The sequence below is a fragment of the Calonectris borealis genome, chromosome 13, assembly GCF_964195595.1.
Source record: "Calonectris borealis chromosome 13, bCalBor7.hap1.2, whole genome shotgun sequence".
NCBI classification, from domain to species: Eukaryota; Metazoa; Chordata; class Aves; order Procellariiformes; family Procellariidae; genus Calonectris; species Calonectris borealis.
This window is the reverse complement of record NC_134324.1, coordinates 11,925,808-11,943,866: the sequence shown is the minus strand read 5'-3', so window position 1 is coordinate 11,943,866 and position 18,059 is coordinate 11,925,808. Positions and strand designations below refer to the sequence as shown.

Below are 18,059 nucleotides of genomic sequence, written 5' to 3'. Positions count from 1 at the left end.
AAGTGCATCCAGACTAGGTTTCAACTGCCATGATGATGCTGATGCTCAGGGACTAATCTCCCCACTGAAGCAGTGCCAAGTTAGTGTGACTACCTGCCCAAGTCTTTGCCCATGCTCTCAGGCTGGTTTTGCAGCTCCTGCTGAGGCCAGCGCTACTCCAGCCAAGCTGCTTACTGCTTCCAAGCTGTCCTGGTGAAAGTTAGCTTCTATTTTTCTACATTACAGGGCAGCAGCAAAAGCAAGACTACAGTGTAGACATACCATGTGTCTCTCAGACCCCAAGTTCAACTTTATTTAGACAGACAAAAAATATAAATAGGTAAATAAAAAACTGATTTTCTGGGTGATTTTGGAGAGAGCTGCCTCGAGGGTCCGTATTTCTCACACGCAGTTAACTAGGATACCTTCATTTTGCCTCTCTCAGGAGCTGCTTCATGGATGAGTGGCTGCTCATCCCCATTCACTGACAGGATCCTCTTTTCTGGTGGCTGCTCCTCAGGCTGGCGGGCAATAAGCAGACGACAGGTAAGCAGGATCCCAAAGACTAGGGCATGGGCGTAACGCTTGAGTGGATCCCCCACTAGCTGGTGGAAAAAGAGCACAGCCAGCACAAGGAGGAGGAGGAGAAAGTTGGCCACATCTTTGGGGCGACCAGGCACCAGTGTCATGACAATGCCACATGCCACTTCTAGGGCACCAATGCTCTTGCGGAGAAGGATGGAGCTGACTCCCATCTTCTTTAACATGGGGAGGGCCCGCACGTAGCTTTTGTATGCTCGTTTCTGAAATCAAGCAGTAATAGCATAGAACACCATAACGTGAGAAAGTAAAGGCAAAGGAGACTTCCACTGAAATAGATTGATGTGCAGTATGACCTAAAGATCACTTCAATCATCACAGACCCCTCTGGCACAATATCCAATCTGTACCCTAAAGCTTCTGTTGGAGGGATATTAACACCATCAACCTGCAATTTCCCCTTTATAAGCTGTTGTCTCCTTGCTGGAAAACAGTTCTGCAACCTAGCACCCATCTTTGGAGCTAGGACCAGGCCAGGTGTACCTTCTCCTGAAATCTGAAGTTACGATTGCTAGAATTAGCAATGCAGAACCCTATTGTTAAAAAAAAAAAAGTACCTCTCTCTAAGAGTACCTTGTCCTTTATAATTAAATAATACACCTACTCCCTGCAAAGCCAAGGCACAAGCCGTAAAACCAGACATCTCTTTCTACCTCAAAGCAACTTGCAATATCCCAGTGTTTATGAGCAGTACAATCTTAGCATCTTATATACATCAAAGCTGAGATTCACCAAGCCTATCCTATGCTTAATACTTTTATAATCCTTTCTTTCCTCAGATGAAAGCAGCTGACATTTGACATCCTTTGCTCCCTGGTTTATGCTGGATTTAGAAGCAGTGTAAGTTGCAAGACTCAGGCTCCTTACGCTGCTGCCTCATTGTTTCAGGGAAGAAACAACCTCTGTCCTTAGACACGTTCAGGTTCTTGTATTTGAACATTAGGTGCTTGTGGGCTTATTGTTTTTTGTTTGTTTGTTTTTCTTTTTCAATCAAGTATTTCCTTTTTTTAATAAAGCTCCTGCAGATATTCTTGCCATTGTGTTCTCTACTTTCTAATCAGGGAGAGGGAAATGGAAGATGAATATCGGGTACAAAGTTGTTCAGCTCTCACAGGTGCTGATCAGATTGTAGATTTACTTCCACATGATTTTGGAAACCTGCACTACAGGCACACAGAACTTCCCCACTTCTCTGTAAATTTTGTTGCTTCCTTCTAAGAGGAGCTGATACTTCACATGTGGTTAAAAAATATACAGCATTGTCATTTTTGCTGCTAAATAACTGAAGATCTCATGACACATTTACTCTAAGTGTATGCATTGTAAGGCTGCATTTTAAACTCTCAGTGAATAAATCCTTTCCTCAGAGCAGAGTATTTTTTAAACAGTTGTGAAAAATACAGCTTTATAAAGAAATGTACTATCAAGCCTGTCCTAGAATACTCTGGTATTTTAATAGACAAACTAGTGTGTCACTTTTGCTAAATGAAAAACTGCAAGTTTGGCGTTGTAGGTAGATAACAGAGGTTCTCTATTTGCTCGGAGCAAGAAGCCATGCTTATTGATTGCCAAGACAGTTCACTAACTGTTTCCATTACATGACAGACCACCCTCCTACGCAGCACAGCAAAAGCATGAAAGCCTAATGAGCCATGAACATATTATAATATGGGCTATTAAGAATGATGGTGCTGTGCAATATCTGAGTGCCTCTGCTTTCTCTTTGTAAAGACGGAGATCATTGCTACCTGTAGGCCTGACTCTTGGTAAAGCAGAAAGGGACAGAGAAGCGAGATATTTTACAGAGCAAGGATTTTGCAATGCTTCTAAAGTCTCAGTGCTTTTTTCTGTCCTTTACGTAGCAGAAGCTTAAGAGCTTTGTTTTCTGGGCATTTTATCTCAGTCTCTTGCTCCAGAGTTACTTCTTGGTGATTCTCCTCTGTGAGATCCCTGTGCAGCGCTGCAGACAAGGCACTGCGATTCAGATGCTATTTGAGAGCTAAGGAAAAGCAGCTGGGCAGGTGGAGCGAAGGGAGAGAACAGAATATGCTGGAAACTTCCAGCACTATTTTTTGAGAGGCACAAAAATTATACCAACACTTTTCAGCCACTGCAATAAATATAATGGGGGGCAGAGAGGAGGGGAAGAGGAGGGCGGCAGAAGAATAAACATACATAGACAAGGAAGCAAAACATGGCAGCCAGTCCCTCGCCTGCCTGCGGCTTGCAGCCGGCAAAGCTCTACAGCAGGCTTGGCCCTGGGCAGAGAGTAGCACAAACTAGCTCACCAGCTGAGAAATGCACACAGTGGCTTCTCCTTCCTCTCCTCACCCCTTTCCCATTAGGCAAGAAGAGGAGAGGCTCATTTCCCAGGCTAAAGAGAATAATAAGGTGACTATTAATAATATCTCCTTCTGCCAGCTAAGAATCTCAAAGCATTTCACGGTCATGAATTAATCCCTGCACAAGTCTGGTGAGGTAGAGACAGTCAATGTCATTATCCTTGCTTTAAAGGACAGAATTTTGAGGATGATCCTCTGTCTGCCAAAGCAGGCATCTGCTTTTCCTACCCCCAGTCCAGGGGAGAGGTATTTTCCCAGGGATCAACTGTACCTGCCTGCTACATGTCTGGCACTTCTTCAGACCTTGCTTTTCAGACACCCTCGTGTCCCCATCTTCTTGCAGACATCGGTGTGCTGTGCTACCCTGTCATGTTTGCCTCCCCTCCCTGTCCTTATCCACAAGAGGTTTCTCCATGGATAAGCTCAGATGGAGCCCAGGCGAGGGCTGCCACGATACCCTCAGCACTGCGTATTATTTGTTTCTCTCTGTGTCCATCAAATAAGGAGAGAGATAAGCTTCTTCCCTCTCCCTCCCATCACTCAGGGCTCCAGAGCAGTCACCCTCCGTGTATCCCACTGCAAACACTGCTTCTGCCACAAGGTTGACGGGAGAAAGCCCTAATGCGTCTGCCTCCATGCTGCCACTGCTGTACTCACCATCTCATTGTAGGCATCTCTGCTGAGCCGAGGGGTCAGTTTGATGGTCCCCATAAAGACGAAGAAGAGCCCCAGGGCCAACGAGAGGGCGACGATGGTGATAGTCCTGGGAGATGCCATGAAGCCGCCGGGAACCGGTCCTGGGAACCAGTCCTAGCGAGGCCTTCTCGCTCTGGCTGCCAGCCCGGGCAGGAGGTAGTCAGTCACCATTGAAGGAGATGAGGAATAAAGCTGCAGAGGCAGCAAGGATGACAGCGGGAGGGGGATTCAGCCTCCTCCACTCAGCAACCTCCGGGTCCTAATGCCCCGCAGCCATGCAGCCAGAGCCAGGCAGCTCTAGCACCTGCTGAGCGATGAGCATTCCCACCCCTCCTACCATTAAGTCATCCTGTTTCCTTGCACGTTCCATAAATTACCCACAGAAAGCTGAAACTAAGCCAGTTCTAGGGATGCAGGATGGCAGCCAAATGCACAGCACAGTTGCTCACTAGTGGGAAAACGAGGACACGTTAGCAGAGGGCACAGCAGTAACCTGCTATGGAGGGAAAGTGGTCAGAGGTCTCTTGTACATAGGCAGCTTTCAGATTCAGATGCTCAGACACTAATAAACAGCAAACAACAGATTGTTTAATATATTTGCCCCAGAAAAGCAAAACACGATGTCTTGCCCCTGTGGCTCTCCTGGAGCCTGATGCCCAAAAGGGATGGTGAGGCCACTGTGCTACCCTCCCCCATTGCAGATAAAACCTGTCCTGTATGTTCAGCTCTCCAGAGACTAGTGGAAAGGTTTCCTGATCTTCTATTACTTTCTGATTTAAAGTCATTATCTCTCCACCTCTAATTTGCAACAAATTTCCTTTTGACAAAAGCATAGCTGGGCTAAGCAGAAATCCATTCAGACCTCACAGCAAGAAGCCAAGGTATAATTATACAAAACAGAACTGCTGGAAAACTGCATCCCTCGCTATAAACTGAAAACAAGAGGCTATACAGTGTGCAAAAATCTTACACTCATGGGATAGTACAAGAGTGACGCTTCCTATGCCTGTCGGGAATCTCCCCATCACCTCCCTTTCTGGTATAGTAAGTCTCCAGTCCTAAAGCCATGTACTTTAAGCCCCCTTGAGAACTGGTAGTTGTTGTTATTAGTCCAAGCTCAGGGTTCCTCAAGACTGGAGTTAAAAAGTCTGAAAAATACAGGCAGCTCTCCTTGTTTCCTTCAGAGTTTATCAGCCTTGATTCACCCAAATCAGATAGGGAACTCCTCTTTCGGAGGAAAGAGTCAAATTTAACAGCCTGACTGTAGAAATGTGTTCTGCTACTGGCCTGGCCTAGATGACCAGAGTAAACCAAAAGGTAACTTCAACATAAAAGTAAAAAGTAAAAAATAAAAGGAGCCCTCAAAACAATGAGGACTTGACAAAACATAAGGGAACTCTGCTCACTCGGACCCACCTTCAGGTTGTAGCAGCTCTATCTTTTGAAGAGCTGGAAAGAACTTAGTATAACACTGAAGTTCACAGCTTGCCAGTCAGTGAGCATGGCAGGACAGATACAAAACACACCAAATTTTTGAATTAGCTATTGCAGAGCAACCTGATGAGGAAATAACTTGTTGCTGCTGACATTTTCACATGGCACTTCATATGTAGGTATCAGCAAGCATTAGAGGAGAAGGAGGAGGCAGGTGTGGAAGGAGAGACACTGAAATCTGTTTTCTCTTCATTTCATTTTATAGAAAAATCTTTCTCATTGCCTCCAACTTACCCATGTGACTGACAGCAATTCAATATTGGTTTTGGAAATTTATACAGGAAATATTTCCCTGACCCCAAAAGTCAACATTTGCCCAGTGAAGCACAAGGATTTCTAGTTCCTACAGTTTCTTCATAGCAAGTTCACTATCAACTTGAAAAACACCTGAAATATCCTTGAAGCAAGCAGGGAACTAATGGCATGGCAGTATTAGAAAATACAGTGGATTTTAGTACTTCGTATTCATATGTTGATGGTGAAAACCCACAATACCAGGGAGAGGGTATTTTCCAGGCTGCTTTAACCAGCAGCCCAAGAGGAGGTTTGCAGGGGGGGGAAGGGCGATGAAATGCTACAGAGAACCTTTTCATCCCAGAAATCTGAGTGTTTCCTCATAGAATAGTGTAGTTAGGCAACCCAAAGTAAGAGCAAAAGCAAAATTATTGACTTTTATACAACTTTGAAGAAAGTAAGTTAAAATCCTAACTACATTGACTCCAGTCTTCAGGACAGTAGGAGGTGGCTTGCCAAGCTGGCATACCTGCCTCCTTGTCAGCGGGTGAACAGCAACACCAGCTCACAATGAACAGTATGAGGAAACATGTCAAAAGGTATAGCCAACGTGGGGGCAAATGGCTCTCCTGCCAGTTTCTTCCCTGGGTCAGGTGGGCAGCACAGCCTGTGGAAAGCAAAGAGAGCATCCTTTAGACAGTAGCAGAAACCTTTCCACTATTATCGGTAGCACAATACACACAGGATGTACTAAGGAGGTATTATGTGTTTGGCTAACATCCCTCAGAGTCTGCAGCTGACACTGGCTGAGGTCTGGAACCATCAATACTGAATCCCAAACCAGCTCTGAAAACCTCATGGACAAGCTGAAGGGTAGAGGCAGGTTTAAAGCTCCCTTTCTCACAAGCCATCCCAGCTGAAAGACACTTAATACCCTTAGGAAATAATCCTCAGTTTTGCACTACCTTCATTGGTTACTTGCAGACAGATTTATCACCTGCAAACGGGCCTGTCCCAGATAAAGACTTAGCTATATGATTAACCCTAAGCAGGTGACTAATCCCCTTGGCTTCACTTCATTGGCTAGGGGCCAACCTTCCCGCAGTGAACCCAGTGGACTCCGTATCCCACATCCAGATGTGCTGTTTTGTTGAGGAAGGATGCATGATGCCATTATAGCATGTTTGCATTATTTTCTATTCCTTACTGATGCACTAAAGCATCCTGCTGGAACTAAAACCCGAAGAATACCCATTACCTTAAACCAGCGAGTGCAGCTTGCAGGTAAACCCAAAGTAACACAGAAGCATAAACCACTTCTGACCATGCACTGACTACTCCCGGATCACACCTGCAAAACTCACCCAGTGAAATTCAGTTGCAACAAAAACCTTCCTAAGCCAAGGTCAGATATTTATGGCCTCGCCTGGACATAATAGGGTCTGTCATGAAGGTCAGTGGAAAGAAAGAGGGGAGGGTGCTCACTCAAGAAAGTTCCTCATGGCTTCACCCTCTGGCTTGCAGGAGATATAGAGCAGCCTTCGGATGGACTTGCAGTTTCGGATGGCTCGCACAACCCTGTAATCTGCAAGAACAGATACCATGCTTTCCCAGTGACCCACCACCACCATGAGCTCTCCAGAAGGAATGATTGCACAACAAGCATCACAGAACTGCACTGAACTGTCAAAAATACACGAAAAAAAAGAGTATACACATTTTGCCATGTCCTGTCTCAGATGCAGGCTCTTAGGAGGCCAGGGATGCGACCCACACTCAGCCGATGTGGCAGGGTAGAGCAGTGGGATAAATCCCTCTGCTTCCCAGGGGGATAAAGGATGAGAGAAAAAATGTTACTTAATTAAGCAGAGGCACGTAAAGCCTTCCACACACACTTGTGAGACCGCATCTGGGCACCAGAACCAGTTTGGGACTTCCCCGTACACACTGGAGTGAGTCCAGCGTGTTAGAGGCATGGTTAGAGGGCTGGGGCACGGCATGCACAAGGAGAGTGTGAGGGCTGGGGTTATTCAGCCTGGGGAAGAGAAGGTCAGCAGGGATCCATCTGCTATCTTCAGGGCCTCATGAGGGGATTACAGAGAAGACGGAGCCAGAATCTTCTCAGAGGCAACAGCTGCACTGCAGCAAGGAGAAATTCTGATTAAATATATTAGGAAAAACATTTTCAGGAGATGGTATCCACCCTTGGACACATTCAAACCTCAGCTGGGCTTTATAGCCCTTATACAACTCTGAAGTTGGCCTTGATTTAGTTGGGAGATTGCACCACGGACCTCCAGAGGCTCCTTCTCTCCTAAATAATTCTGTAAGCGTATGAAAGATGGAAAAAAGATTAGAGCTGTCTGCTTTAAAGAGAAAGCACAGTAAAGGCACTGAAAACAGCAGACTATGGGATTTTAGATGCTGTCAGCAACAAGGTAAGAAATTAGAGACTAAGCGAGCAGAGGGTTTGGAACCAGTATAACAGGTCTCACAGAACTTGTTCAAAATTCTGTTTTCAAGATGACAATAAATATTATATTCTCTCACGGAGCCCAGCCCGAGATGGGTTCACCACAGCAACAAGGGGTTGGGCATCCTCCCACGATGACAGGAGTTGTGGTAACACGGCCTCTGCCTTTCCACTGTGAAACTCACAGTTTGAAATTCCTGTGAAGCAAAAAGCAACCACATGAACTGAGCAGAGTCAGTCTCACCAGACATTGGGTATAATATGAAGTACCGCCCTTTGCTGTGTGGAGGTAACTTGTTAGAATCCCTCCACTCACTTCTGCTTCCGATTTTTCAGCAGTTAGTTTGAAACTTCTGCCATGGCGAGTTTGAACTCACCATTGAATGCTGCATTCCACCTGGCATCCTCTATTGCCTTCTCCACCACCTCAATACCAATAACCTTGGACACTTGTTGAGCCAGAGAGAGACCAATTGTGCCTGGAAATGAAGGATACAAAATACTCCGTACATCCATGCTGAAGAAACAAGCCTTTAGATAGTGGGCACACAAAGCACCAGCCCTGGGACACAGGCTCACACGGCCACTGCTCACCTGTTCCACAGCAGATGTCGAGGAGGACAGTGTCCCCACCAGCCTGACTCAGCTCCCCAACTGCTTGGTACAGAAATTCTGCTCCACCCGTGTTTACTTGGAAAAAGGCATCTGGAGAGATGCGAAACTTCAGGCCGAGCACTTCTTCGAAGATATGGGGTTCTCCGTGAAGGAGCTGGAAGGGGGACTGCTCATGGGAGCAACGTGTCATGGTGCTAGCAGAACACACAAAAAACAGCTGTTAGAAGGCAGCAGAGAGGCAGCCGATTTCCATTTCCATTTCCATTCCGGGGGTGCTCATGTGCAGAGGGGAGGATGGTTCTCCCCTCACCAACTTGTATTTCCTGTGAGCCTTTCAACAGGATCAAAGAATTTTGACTCTTTGTAAAGGATCTGTAACTTGCACAGCCTAGAATTCATTAAAAGGAGCAAAATGACTTCACAGAAGGCAGCAGTCCTAGGGTCTATTCCCCAGTTTTGCTGCTAATGTGATTTACTGTCTTGGGAAAGTCACTGTAGGTTTTTTTCTTTAGTTTCCCAAGCTCATAACTCCCATGAGCTAGAGCCATAATGTATTCAACTATTTCAGGTCTGGAAAACCAAAGATGTGGCCATCTTAAAACCACATCTGCAAGAGGCATCCAAACATCTGTCATTTTCTTCAAGCACTCCCTGAACTGGTAGAATTTGAATTTGATTGAAGGGAGAAAAAGGAGGTGGCTTTGTTTCCACTCTTTCCCTGTGTCAAGACATATACCTCTCTTGGAAATAAAGTGAAGTCAAGGCACAGATTGTTCCAGGTCCACATATGAAGAACTCCTTAAGCAATGCTTTCTGAGTAGCCAGTGCCTCCTATCAAGAGTGAGAAAGGAAAATCTGGCTGTTTGGGTGATCTGATGAGACACCTCTCCCCAGCGATACACCCAGCAAGCTCAGGTCAGCCAGATGCCTGATGTGCCCCTTGCAAGGGGCCCTGTCCTCTGCGTACTCACGTGGCCCAACTCCTGGGGGTGGAAGGTGATGATAGCCATGGTGTGGCCACAGCTGGTGGTGCGTACCACGAGCTCCCGCCAGTGTCCGCCTTCATGGAAGAGGATGCAGGGGTTTAGGGGGGAGCGACGGATAAACTCCTCATAGCACTGAGTGGAGGGGAAACAGCACTTGTAGGACAGCAAAAACAACTGCCCTGGTCTTAGCATAACTCTATGCACCCCAAACAGGTGGCTCTTCTACCAGTATCATCTGTTTTTTCTGTTTGATTTCAATACACTGAGTGAAAGATCTTTCCAAGTTCTTGGAAGACGAGACATTTTAATAATTTCAATTTGTGATTCTTATGTATTTTAATAGATTGGCAGGAATTCATTGTCACTTGATTAACTTCATTCTTTGGAACAGTTTAGAGACTGCAACATTAACATGCAAGTTTTAAAAAAATATTTATACATCAACCAGAGTCAGGCCTGAAACTTTTCAGAACATGAAAATGGACCTGAAAACCCAGCGTAACTAAAATTACAATGTTCTCCCAAGTAAGAGTTATGGCAGTCACTCTATTCCACAGTCTAGGGACAGACATGACTTATTTATTTACCTGGGCGACTTGTTTGTGTTTTGGGGGTATGTTCTCCATGTGGTTGGCTTTCACACAGACAATGTTTCTTGCTGAAGAGAGACAGACAGGTATTTAATTGTTTTGTTTCAGGGCACGTGAACCATTGTAGCATCTGACATGATAAACTGTGGAGAGGCCTTTCCCCTGAATTCTCCCATTGTACAATAAAAAAAAAGAAGAAAAAAGAATAAACTAGTATCTAAGTGCCCCACTATATCCTGCGATGTTTTGGGTGCCCACAGTCTGCAGGACCTGCCAGAATTCCCTTTGCCAGTGATTACTGTCACTAACTTCCATGAAGAGGTTGGAGCTCTGGGAGCTTTTTCAATGTCCTCTAGCAACTCCCAAAGGAGCCACTGCACTGTTCTTAAACTAAGGGAGGCAAAGCACAGCAAGCTGGTTTTCTAACTGGAGAATAATGGTGTGGGCTTGTAGCAGCAAAGCAGTTTAGGTTACCTGGAAGACAGCATTCCCACTTCAGTTTAAATGCTAAACTTCCGCTGTCAGAGGTAAAATGCATCCATGGAATTATTTTTTCAGTGAGAAAAGTACACAGTGACCACGCCAGCATCTCTTGCTATGGATGTTAAGAAGCAAAACCTAGTATCGATGGTGTGATCGAGTTCACCACTGAGCAGCTTGCAAGGAGCACACAGCTCACATTTTCATCGCACAAAACCAAACTGCCTCACACATCCCAAATGCTCCAACGTTGCTCTGCTGCCTATGGACATGCACACCCCGCCATGCTCTCCCTGCTCAGCACAGGCTCCTGGAGCACGCCAAAAACATGGGAACAGCATAATTAAGAATAACAAAGCTAAATCCTGGAAGGGCGGCTACCACAGCTGTCATCCTTACCGCTGTGTTTAGCAAATTAGAAGCTGGTGTTTCTTAAGAAGCTAACAAACTGAGGTTTTAAAATTGCTGCCCCAGACTTGGTAGTGTCTCTGTTGGCATCCCCCAGGATTCAGGCTTCTAACTCAGGTGGAGGCTGTCACAGCAGAGCCTTGCCCCAACCCAGCCCATGCCAGCAGTTTTCTACCCAGCTCCTTGTCCTGTGCTGACCTCTGCCAGTTCCCACATACAACCCCACGGTTTTGGGGTTCCCATCCGGTCCTCGGTTCACAGAGAAAGTAGATTTGTTTCGGTAGCCATTAATGACGGGCTGAGGGAGAAAAGAAGGAAAAGTAAAGCTTTGGATTAAAAGAAAAAGTAATGGAGGAAAGCCAAAACCCAGCCTGGTTGTTCTGTTGGCAACACAGGAAGATACACGTGAATGTGCAAAACACAGAAACGGAGCTTGTGCGCGAGACCCCCAGTACCTCCCCCTTGGGAAGAAGAAACGGCTCTCTGACAGAATGGTGACAGGTTTGTCAGGGAAGGCTTGAGCACAAAAAATGGTTCCTAATCACTGGGCTTGTTTCACTCTCCGGCAGTCACAGGCTGCAAAGCAGAAGCTAGCAAGGACTGCCACAGACACATTCTCTGCAACCAAGTAATCCCCACCATGAGACTCTTCGGCAGTGGAGAGAGAGACTGTTGGTGGCTCAGAGGGGAGCGTTCCCATGGCATACTCACAGAAGGGACTACAGGCCGGAGAGGACAGCAGAGTCCACCAGGTTTCTGCGCATCTATGCCCAGCTCCTCGAGACGAGATGCCAGTGTCTGCAAAATCTTCCTCTGGCTTTCATATTTCACCTGCAGAGGAGTCCTAAGCCAGGAACACTCTCACAGGACCACACGACGGTGGGCAGCTCTTCATCACCCACCTCTGGGAAGGCCAACAGGAGGGAATACTGCAAGTGGGATACAGCCCCAGAGGAACTCTGCTTTTCTCATCACCACAGCCGCTTGGAGCAACAGGGAAAGAGAGAAGTCCTGTTCTCCGTGGCCCCAAGCACTGGCCTGGAGCATTTGGTCCAACCTGAAGCCCCAGTGAACCAGCTGTCCCGCACTGGACAGGATCACTATGTGAGTGCCCATCCTCTGTGCTGTTGGTGATCACACACACCACCCACAGGGAACCTCCCAGTTCTATCCTTCACAATAACTGAAAAATCAAAGCAGCAGTAAATGGCGTCTGAAGAGTTTGCAGCATTAAGCGACTAAGATGCCAGAGGCTGTTGCTCAAGGGGGATAGGAGGGACAGCTGGGGCAACATGACAGAGAAAAGTCCACGTAAGCACATCTTACCTGCAGCTGCTCTTGATAGGGAACTCTCCACAGTGGAGTCGCTGCGTTCGCTAACCTGGAAAGCACAACATCACAGTAGTGCCCAGAGCTACTCGCCTCCTGATACTTATGGCATAACATCCCTGCCAGCTGCTTCATGGGCAGGACCATTTTGGTACAGGCTCTGCACCAGAGCTGGCTGTGAACGTCCAAACTCCCTTTTCATGGCACCTTCCTGCTGCAGAATACTCGTGGCTGGAAGAGGGACCCAGGAACCACAACGGCCAGCTCTCCAGAGGACAGGCTGAGCCTTTGGCAGAAGATTGACCAGCGATACCTGGGTGTCCTGGGCAACCCAGGTATCTTTCTGATCCCCCTTTAGAGGACAGGGCCAGGAACAGTGTTTCCCCCGCACAGGGACCCAGAGAGACCGTGCTGAGCCCTGGGCGAGATCTGATTCCAGGCTCGTAAAGCCAGGGCAATGAGTATTCAAATGTTACTGGGGTCAGAGGGGGAAAAAAACCAAAGTGCAGGCAGAGAAGGGAAAAAAAAGATATCACATTGCAGCTTCAGATGGGCTCTGTTGCTTTCTCCCACTGAATCAGAGGCTTTGGCCATCCCTTGCTGCTCCGAGGACAGCCTGAGTCCCATCTCCCTGGAGTTTTCCCCTAAAAGAGCAAGATGCTTCTCTCATCACTCAATGCATCCATCCTGCATCATCTCCCTGCTCGCATTTCCAGCCACTACTACATCTTTTTTGCTAATGCTGTACTAGATTAAATCTACCACAGTGAAACACACAGTTTGTGTGTAGCAGGCAGGGAATTACAGGGAATGCCCACTCTCACTGACCCGGCCACCCGTGTAGCGGCAGTTTAGAGATAAACCTTGGAACTTGCCACTACTTGTATCTGAGGCAGGGTGAGCAAGAACATAAAAGCTGATTTAAAAAAAAAAAAAGACAGAGTAAGGGGTGAAGCGGATACGATCCAAACTATCATAACTATCCATCAACTACTGACTCACGGAGCCCACAGCTAGATAAGCTGCTGTTATTGCTTACTGGGATTTTTGGAGCTGCTTCCAAAGCATCCAGTGCCAACTACTTTCAGGCACAGACCTGCAAATCAAATGGACTATTACTTTTTGCTTGCCAGTATGGCAACTGCTCTGCTCCTGATCCTTTCTTCTTAGACCTTTTCATTTGTGTTTTCCATTATTCCTCTATCCACGCCAAGCTCCAGAGAAGCCAGCTGAGCCCCTAGCTCTTCTATTCCTACTGGGGAGAGGCGAGTGGAGGTGAAACCACCAACCCACTGCTCTAACTGCTTCAGCTGCTTGGTGCTTTGAAAGAGTGCTTGGTCATTTTGGAAGAGCCGTACCTCTCCTCCCAAGAGGAACCTGGCAGGCTGCAGCCCTCCCTGGCCTTTTTCTTCTCCTTCCACTTTGCTGCTGTCTTCTTCTCCGTCAGCAGGCTGCGGTCCTGACCGGGCAGGCTGCTCAGGAGAGCACTTGAAGGGCGAAGGTGCCAGCACGGTAGCCTCAACGCGCAGGACAGAGCCATGGTGGGAAGGAGAGGGGCTGCACCCCTGCAAGCAGCACAGCGAGCCCACCGTCAGCCTCCCAGAAAGCGGCACATCAGCTACGCACCTGGAGACGGGTTGAGAAAAACACCATGCTCATGGCCAGCTCCGCTCCAGAAAGTCAACCACTTAGTTAAAAAAAACCCACGGCCGGTCTGACCCAGCGGGTGCATTTTTACTTCGCGCAGAGCTGCCGGGCCGTGCTCGCAGCGCAGCGAGTGCCCCTGCCCTGGGCCGGACGGGAAGCGCGGAGGGAACAGGCAGCCAACAGCGGAGTTCCCTTCCCCGGCCGCACGTGAGCGGCCTCCACCAGCCAGCCCGCTAGGGCTCGGTTAGCAGCGCGCGCTGCCGGTCCTGCTTGCCCTGGGCCCTTACGGTGCTTTCACAGCTCATCTCTTATCTCGCGTGATGAAAAGCGCTCTCCTTCCCCTCGCGGCCGATCGCCTCCCCGGGCATTCCGGTCTCACGTGGCGGGATGCGGTGTGCTGCGTTTCCGCCGCCCTGCGCAGCGTTTACGGCTGAGAAACCTCCCCGGGCCGCGGAGCTCCCTGCCGCTCCGCGAGGCAGCCGAGCCCCCTGCCAGGGAGCCAGGGCCAGCTCCCCCCACCCCACGGGCACTTCTGCTCGGTGGCGAGTCCCGCCGCGCTCCTGCGGCCCGAGCCTTACCTCCCGGTGCAGCGCCCCAGCACCGCTGCAGGCTCCCAGCCCGGCACCCTGCGCTCTCCGGGTCCGTCAGCAGCAGAGGGGCGTTGTGGTGCCCCGGGGCAGCCCCGGGGACAGCACGCGCCAGCCTCCTGCTCGCGGTGTGGGGGCCCGGCACACCCCGGGGTCGCAGCGCTGCACGCCGCAGCGGTTTGCGCATGCCCAACGGCACGGCGTCCAGGCAGCTCCGCGGCAGCCCGGCACCCGGAGCGCCTCGCCTCCTCGGGGAGCGCTGCAGCGGATGCCGGCAGCCACGCAGGGCGTGAGCCCACGCTGCGGAGCAGGGCAAGGGGGCTCCTGCTTACGCCCGCCCGCAGGGGCGGCACCAGTCGGTGTCACGGTGTCTGCCCATTTGGGCACCCGAAACAAAGACAGCAGCAGCGGGTCCGATCAGGCCCCGATCCGTTCTGTCCCATGATTTGAGTGTCTCGGAGAATTCTGCAGAAGAGCGGGACTGCGGGAGAAGAAAACTGCCCCGGGCCACCGCCCGCACAGACCCCAGAGCCTCTCCCGGGGTCCTGCTGGCGGACAAGGCTGTACAGCAGAGCTCGTCTGCTCGGTTTTGCCGGCACAAATTGCAATTATTGTAGTTACGGTCGCCTCAGACCTGGTGCCTTGAGGAAGGTTCTCGACAGTGACCAAAAGTTATCCGTATGCAGTTTTCAAGTATTCTGATTTCAGGTAATCTAGGCATCTTAGAGACGTCCCTTGCCTGGGAATTAACTCTACACAGCTATCGCTCCAGCCTCTAAAAAGTTAGAGTTAGAACAGTCACTTTTTTTTGGATAACCACCACATAATATTCTAGTAACAGTTTCATCTATTTTAATTGAAAAGGAGGGGGTCATAAGTACTTCTGATGCATGGATTTTTATTTTTGCTTCACAGCATGGCACATCCATAGCTAACCTAACTGTAAAATAACATCAAATTCTGAATTAAGCATTTATCAACTATAATGTCATCTAGGCAAAAAAAAGCTTTGTGGTAATTAACTCTTCTTAAATATCGTGGGAATGAATGTTTGCATTTCAGCTAGGAAAACTGCAAGTTCCTAGTTACGCAAGTGTGGAACCTGAGGAACATCTGAAAAACAAACATCAGAAAAGCATTTGAAAAAACTGCTGTTTCTAGACCCAAATATCAAAATCAGAAGTACATGCAATGCCACTGTAACACTAGAATTGCCTCTTGCCTCCGTCTTCTCTCCTAGGTGTGCAAACGGGATTGCTCTCTCTCACAAAGCCTCAGCCCTCTGCAGGGTCTCTGGGGAGTGTTTGCTGCAAGTGTTTGTTTCATTTACCATTAGCTGGGTGTACTAGAATTGCTCTTTATTTACATGACACACACAATTATTTGGGGACCACCAGGGCATATCTGGCTTCCAGAATAAAGCATCCCCTCCTTGACATTGCATCTTAACACTGCAGAAATTTGGCTAGGCCTGTAGGCAACAGCTGGGTCCACCAAAGACAGCGGGTTCGTTTCTTTTCTGATCTAAAGACTAGCCTTCTTCACCTAAATCCTGGAAAAGGTCCCAGTAAGCAGAAAGGAAGAGGCAGAAATGCCCAAGAGCAGAGAACAGTAGCTGAAGAGAACTGAGCAAACAGTCCATTCCAATAATTCATCCCTCTCCACCTTCACCATTAATTTTGCTCCTAACTACCCTCAGCTGTAGTAGATTTGCCATCTTGCAGTCTCAGTTCTCTAGGTTAGCAGCTGTTCTACAGAAAACGTAGTCAGGCTGCCACCAGTCCCCAGGCAACCACTTGCAGGTCAGTAACCAACTCCTTTCATCCACCATGAGAGCCAAATGCATGGCCTCATGTTGGCTGCAGTGTTTTTTGTTTTCAGGAGGGGAAAAAAAAAAAATCTCATTTTAATGTGTTTTTTTTTTTAAAAAGCAACTCCAGCAACATTTGATTCCTAGATGCGCAAACCCTCCAACACATGCACCCCGGGTGATGTCCCCCTAGCAAGTGTTCCTGTCTGCAAAGTGCAGCCAGTTCTTTCAGGAACAGCGTGGTTCTGCCTTGAATCAGTGGTTCTGGCTTGGGATTACACTTTTTCAAGCATGACAACTTTCAATACATACAGCGAGTAGTTTACTACGACACAAGATAAACGAGCAGATGAACACATTCGCTCATCATTACTTGCTTCTGTTACAGAAATCATACTAAAAATAAATAACGAAATCGAGGATACGCTGACACAGGTTGCGGCTTAAGTAACAAGTCCAAGCCCGGCCCTGCCGCCCTGTGGAAGCACGGCAAGGCCCGTCCGTGCCGCCGGCGGCGCTCAGAGCCCCTGTCCGGCGGGGCTGAGCATCTCCTGCAGCACCAGGTGCAGCAGGTGGTTCTGCTCGGCGCTAAGCAGCGGCCAGAGCTCCACCTGCAGGGCCTTCAGCGCCTCCGCGTCCTTCTCCTGGCACGCCAGCACGGCCGACTGCAGCAGCAAGAAGAGCTCGGCCGGCAGGTAGCTCGCCGCCGGCGGCAGCCCGCCGCCCGCCCCGGGGCCGCCCCCGGGCCCCGGCCCCGGCCCCGCGCCGCCCTCCGGCGCCTCCCAGCAGTACTGCTCCAGCGTCCGGGCGTGCTCGGGCAGCAGCTTGGCGGGCGGCGGCTGCAGCAGCAGCAGCAGCAGCAGCACCCGCGACACCTCGCAGCGCGCCACCACGTCCAGGAAGGCGCCGCCGGGCGCGCCCCCGCCGCCGCCGCCGCCCAGCCCGGCCCCGGCCAGCGCCTGCGCCCGCGTCAGCGCCGCCAGCGCGCCGGCGTAGTCACGGCCCAGCAGCAGGCAGGAGGCGCGCTCGGCCAGGCAGCGCAGCGCCTCCAGAGGCAGCCGCGCCGCCGCCAGCAGCTCGGCCGCCCGCTGCAAGTGCGCGGCGGCGCGGGCGGGCCGGCCCGTGTCGCGCAGCGCCGCCGCCAGCTCCAGGCACAGCCCGGCCGCCAGCGCCGGCTGCCCCCGCTCCAGGTGCAGGCGGGCGGCGAAGGCGCCGCAGCTCTGCGCCGCCGCCACGTGCTCGCCGAAGCCGCCGCGCAGCCCCAGGCGCTGCCGCAGGTCCCGTTCCTGGCGCAGGAAGAGCCGCGCCGCCTCGGCCAGGGCGGCCGCCTCGGCGGGCCCGTGGAAGAGGCTCTGGGCACAGCGCGCCACGGCCAGCTGGCACCAGGCCGCGTAGGGCAGGCTCTCCTGGGCGCGCAGCTCCCGCGCCAGCGCCGCGAACTGCTCCGCCGCCTCCGCCACGTTCGGCTTCCGCAAGAACCGCCGCCGCAGCTTGGCCGACACCAGCCGGTACCGCGACAGGAAGTCCCCGTCCCCGCCGAGGCCCGGCCCGGAGCCGCCCGCCCCGCCGGGGCCGGAGCTGCCCGCCGCCGACAGCATCGCGCGCCGCCCGGAACTGACGCTCCGCCCCGCCTCGCTCCGCCCCGCCTCGCTCCGCCCCGCCTCGCTCCGCCCCGCCTCGCTCCGCCCCGCCTCGCTCCGCCCCGCCTCGCTCCGCCCCGCCTCGCTCCGCCCCGCCTCGCTCCGCCCCGCCTCGCTCCGCCCCGCCTCGCTCCGCCCCGCCTCGCTCC

The 18,059-nt window shown here is 50.6% G+C and overlaps 3 protein-coding genes across 8 annotated transcripts; all 3 read right to left on the bottom strand.

Annotated features, from left to right (window-relative positions):
* Nucleotides 1-265: 265 nt before the first annotated feature.
* Nucleotides 266-3,819, bottom strand: TMEM35A (transmembrane protein 35A). The gene is made up of 2 exons (XM_075162211.1): nucleotides 3,579-3,819; nucleotides 266-782 (listed from the first exon to the last, which is right to left on the bottom strand). The coding sequence occupies exons 1-2, from the start codon at nucleotides 3,696-3,698 to the stop codon at nucleotides 396-398; spliced, it is 507 nt and encodes a 168-aa protein (XP_075018312.1). The 5' UTR covers nucleotides 3,699-3,819; the 3' UTR covers nucleotides 266-395.
* A 1,937-nt stretch (nucleotides 3,820-5,756) lies between these two features.
* On the bottom strand, nucleotides 5,757-16,483 carry TRMT2B (tRNA methyltransferase 2B). Of its 6 annotated transcripts, XM_075162205.1 has the most exons (14): nucleotides 14,452-16,483; nucleotides 13,965-14,286; nucleotides 13,585-13,852; nucleotides 12,224-12,278; nucleotides 11,609-11,728; nucleotides 11,096-11,195; nucleotides 10,007-10,077; nucleotides 9,405-9,551; nucleotides 9,170-9,264; nucleotides 8,413-8,627; nucleotides 8,196-8,297; nucleotides 7,896-8,015; nucleotides 6,831-6,930; nucleotides 5,757-6,012 (listed from the first exon to the last, which is right to left on the bottom strand). In XM_075162205.1, exons 3-14 carry the CDS (start codon nucleotides 13,764-13,766, stop codon nucleotides 5,886-5,888), a joined length of 1,434 nt encoding a protein of 477 aa, XP_075018306.1. In that variant the 5' UTR covers nucleotides 13,767-13,852; nucleotides 13,965-14,286; nucleotides 14,452-16,483; the 3' UTR covers nucleotides 5,757-5,885. The 6 variants fall into 6 exon arrangements, 5 of the variants coding, with proteins under 5 accessions (XP_075018306.1, XP_075018305.1, XP_075018308.1 ...); XR_012675561.1 differs by lacking the exon at nucleotides 13,965-14,286 and having other exon boundaries at nucleotides 7,846-8,015; XM_075162204.1 differs by lacking the exon at nucleotides 13,965-14,286.
* Nucleotides 16,484-16,575: 92 nt separating this feature from the next.
* On the bottom strand, nucleotides 16,576-17,874 carry LOC142087693 (40-kDa huntingtin-associated protein-like). The gene has a single exon (XM_075162210.1). The coding sequence runs from the start codon at nucleotides 17,866-17,868 to the stop codon at nucleotides 16,789-16,791; it is 1,080 nt and encodes a 359-aa protein (XP_075018311.1). The 5' UTR covers nucleotides 17,869-17,874; the 3' UTR covers nucleotides 16,576-16,788.
* Between the last annotated feature and the right edge of the window lie 185 nt (nucleotides 17,875-18,059).

Excerpts from the sequence above, each read along its gene's own strand:
- TMEM35A (XM_075162211.1), bottom strand. The coding sequence starts at position 3,698 with ATGGCATCTCCCAGGACTATCACCATCGTCGCCCTCTCGTTGGCCCTG. Across the intron at positions 783-3,578 it reads GAGATGCCTACAATGAGATG|AAACGAGCATACAAAAGCTA; the intron begins GTGAGTACAGCA and ends GCTTGATTTCAG.
- TRMT2B (XM_075162205.1), bottom strand. The coding sequence starts at position 13,766 with ATGGCTCTGTCCTGCGCGTTGAGGCTACCGTGCTGGCACCTTCGCCCT. Across the intron at positions 9,265-9,404 it reads ACCCCCAGGAGTTGGGCCAC|GAGGCACTGGCTACTCAGAA; the intron begins GTGAGTACGCAG and ends CACTCTTGATAG. Across the intron at positions 6,931-7,895 it reads CCCATCTCGGGCTGGGCTCC|ATTACAGGGTTGTGCGAGCC; the intron begins GTGAGAGAATAT and ends CTGTTCTTGCAG.
- LOC142087693 (XM_075162210.1), bottom strand. The coding sequence starts at position 17,868 with ATGCTGTCGGCGGCGGGCAGCTCCGGCCCCGGCGGGGCGGGCGGCTCC.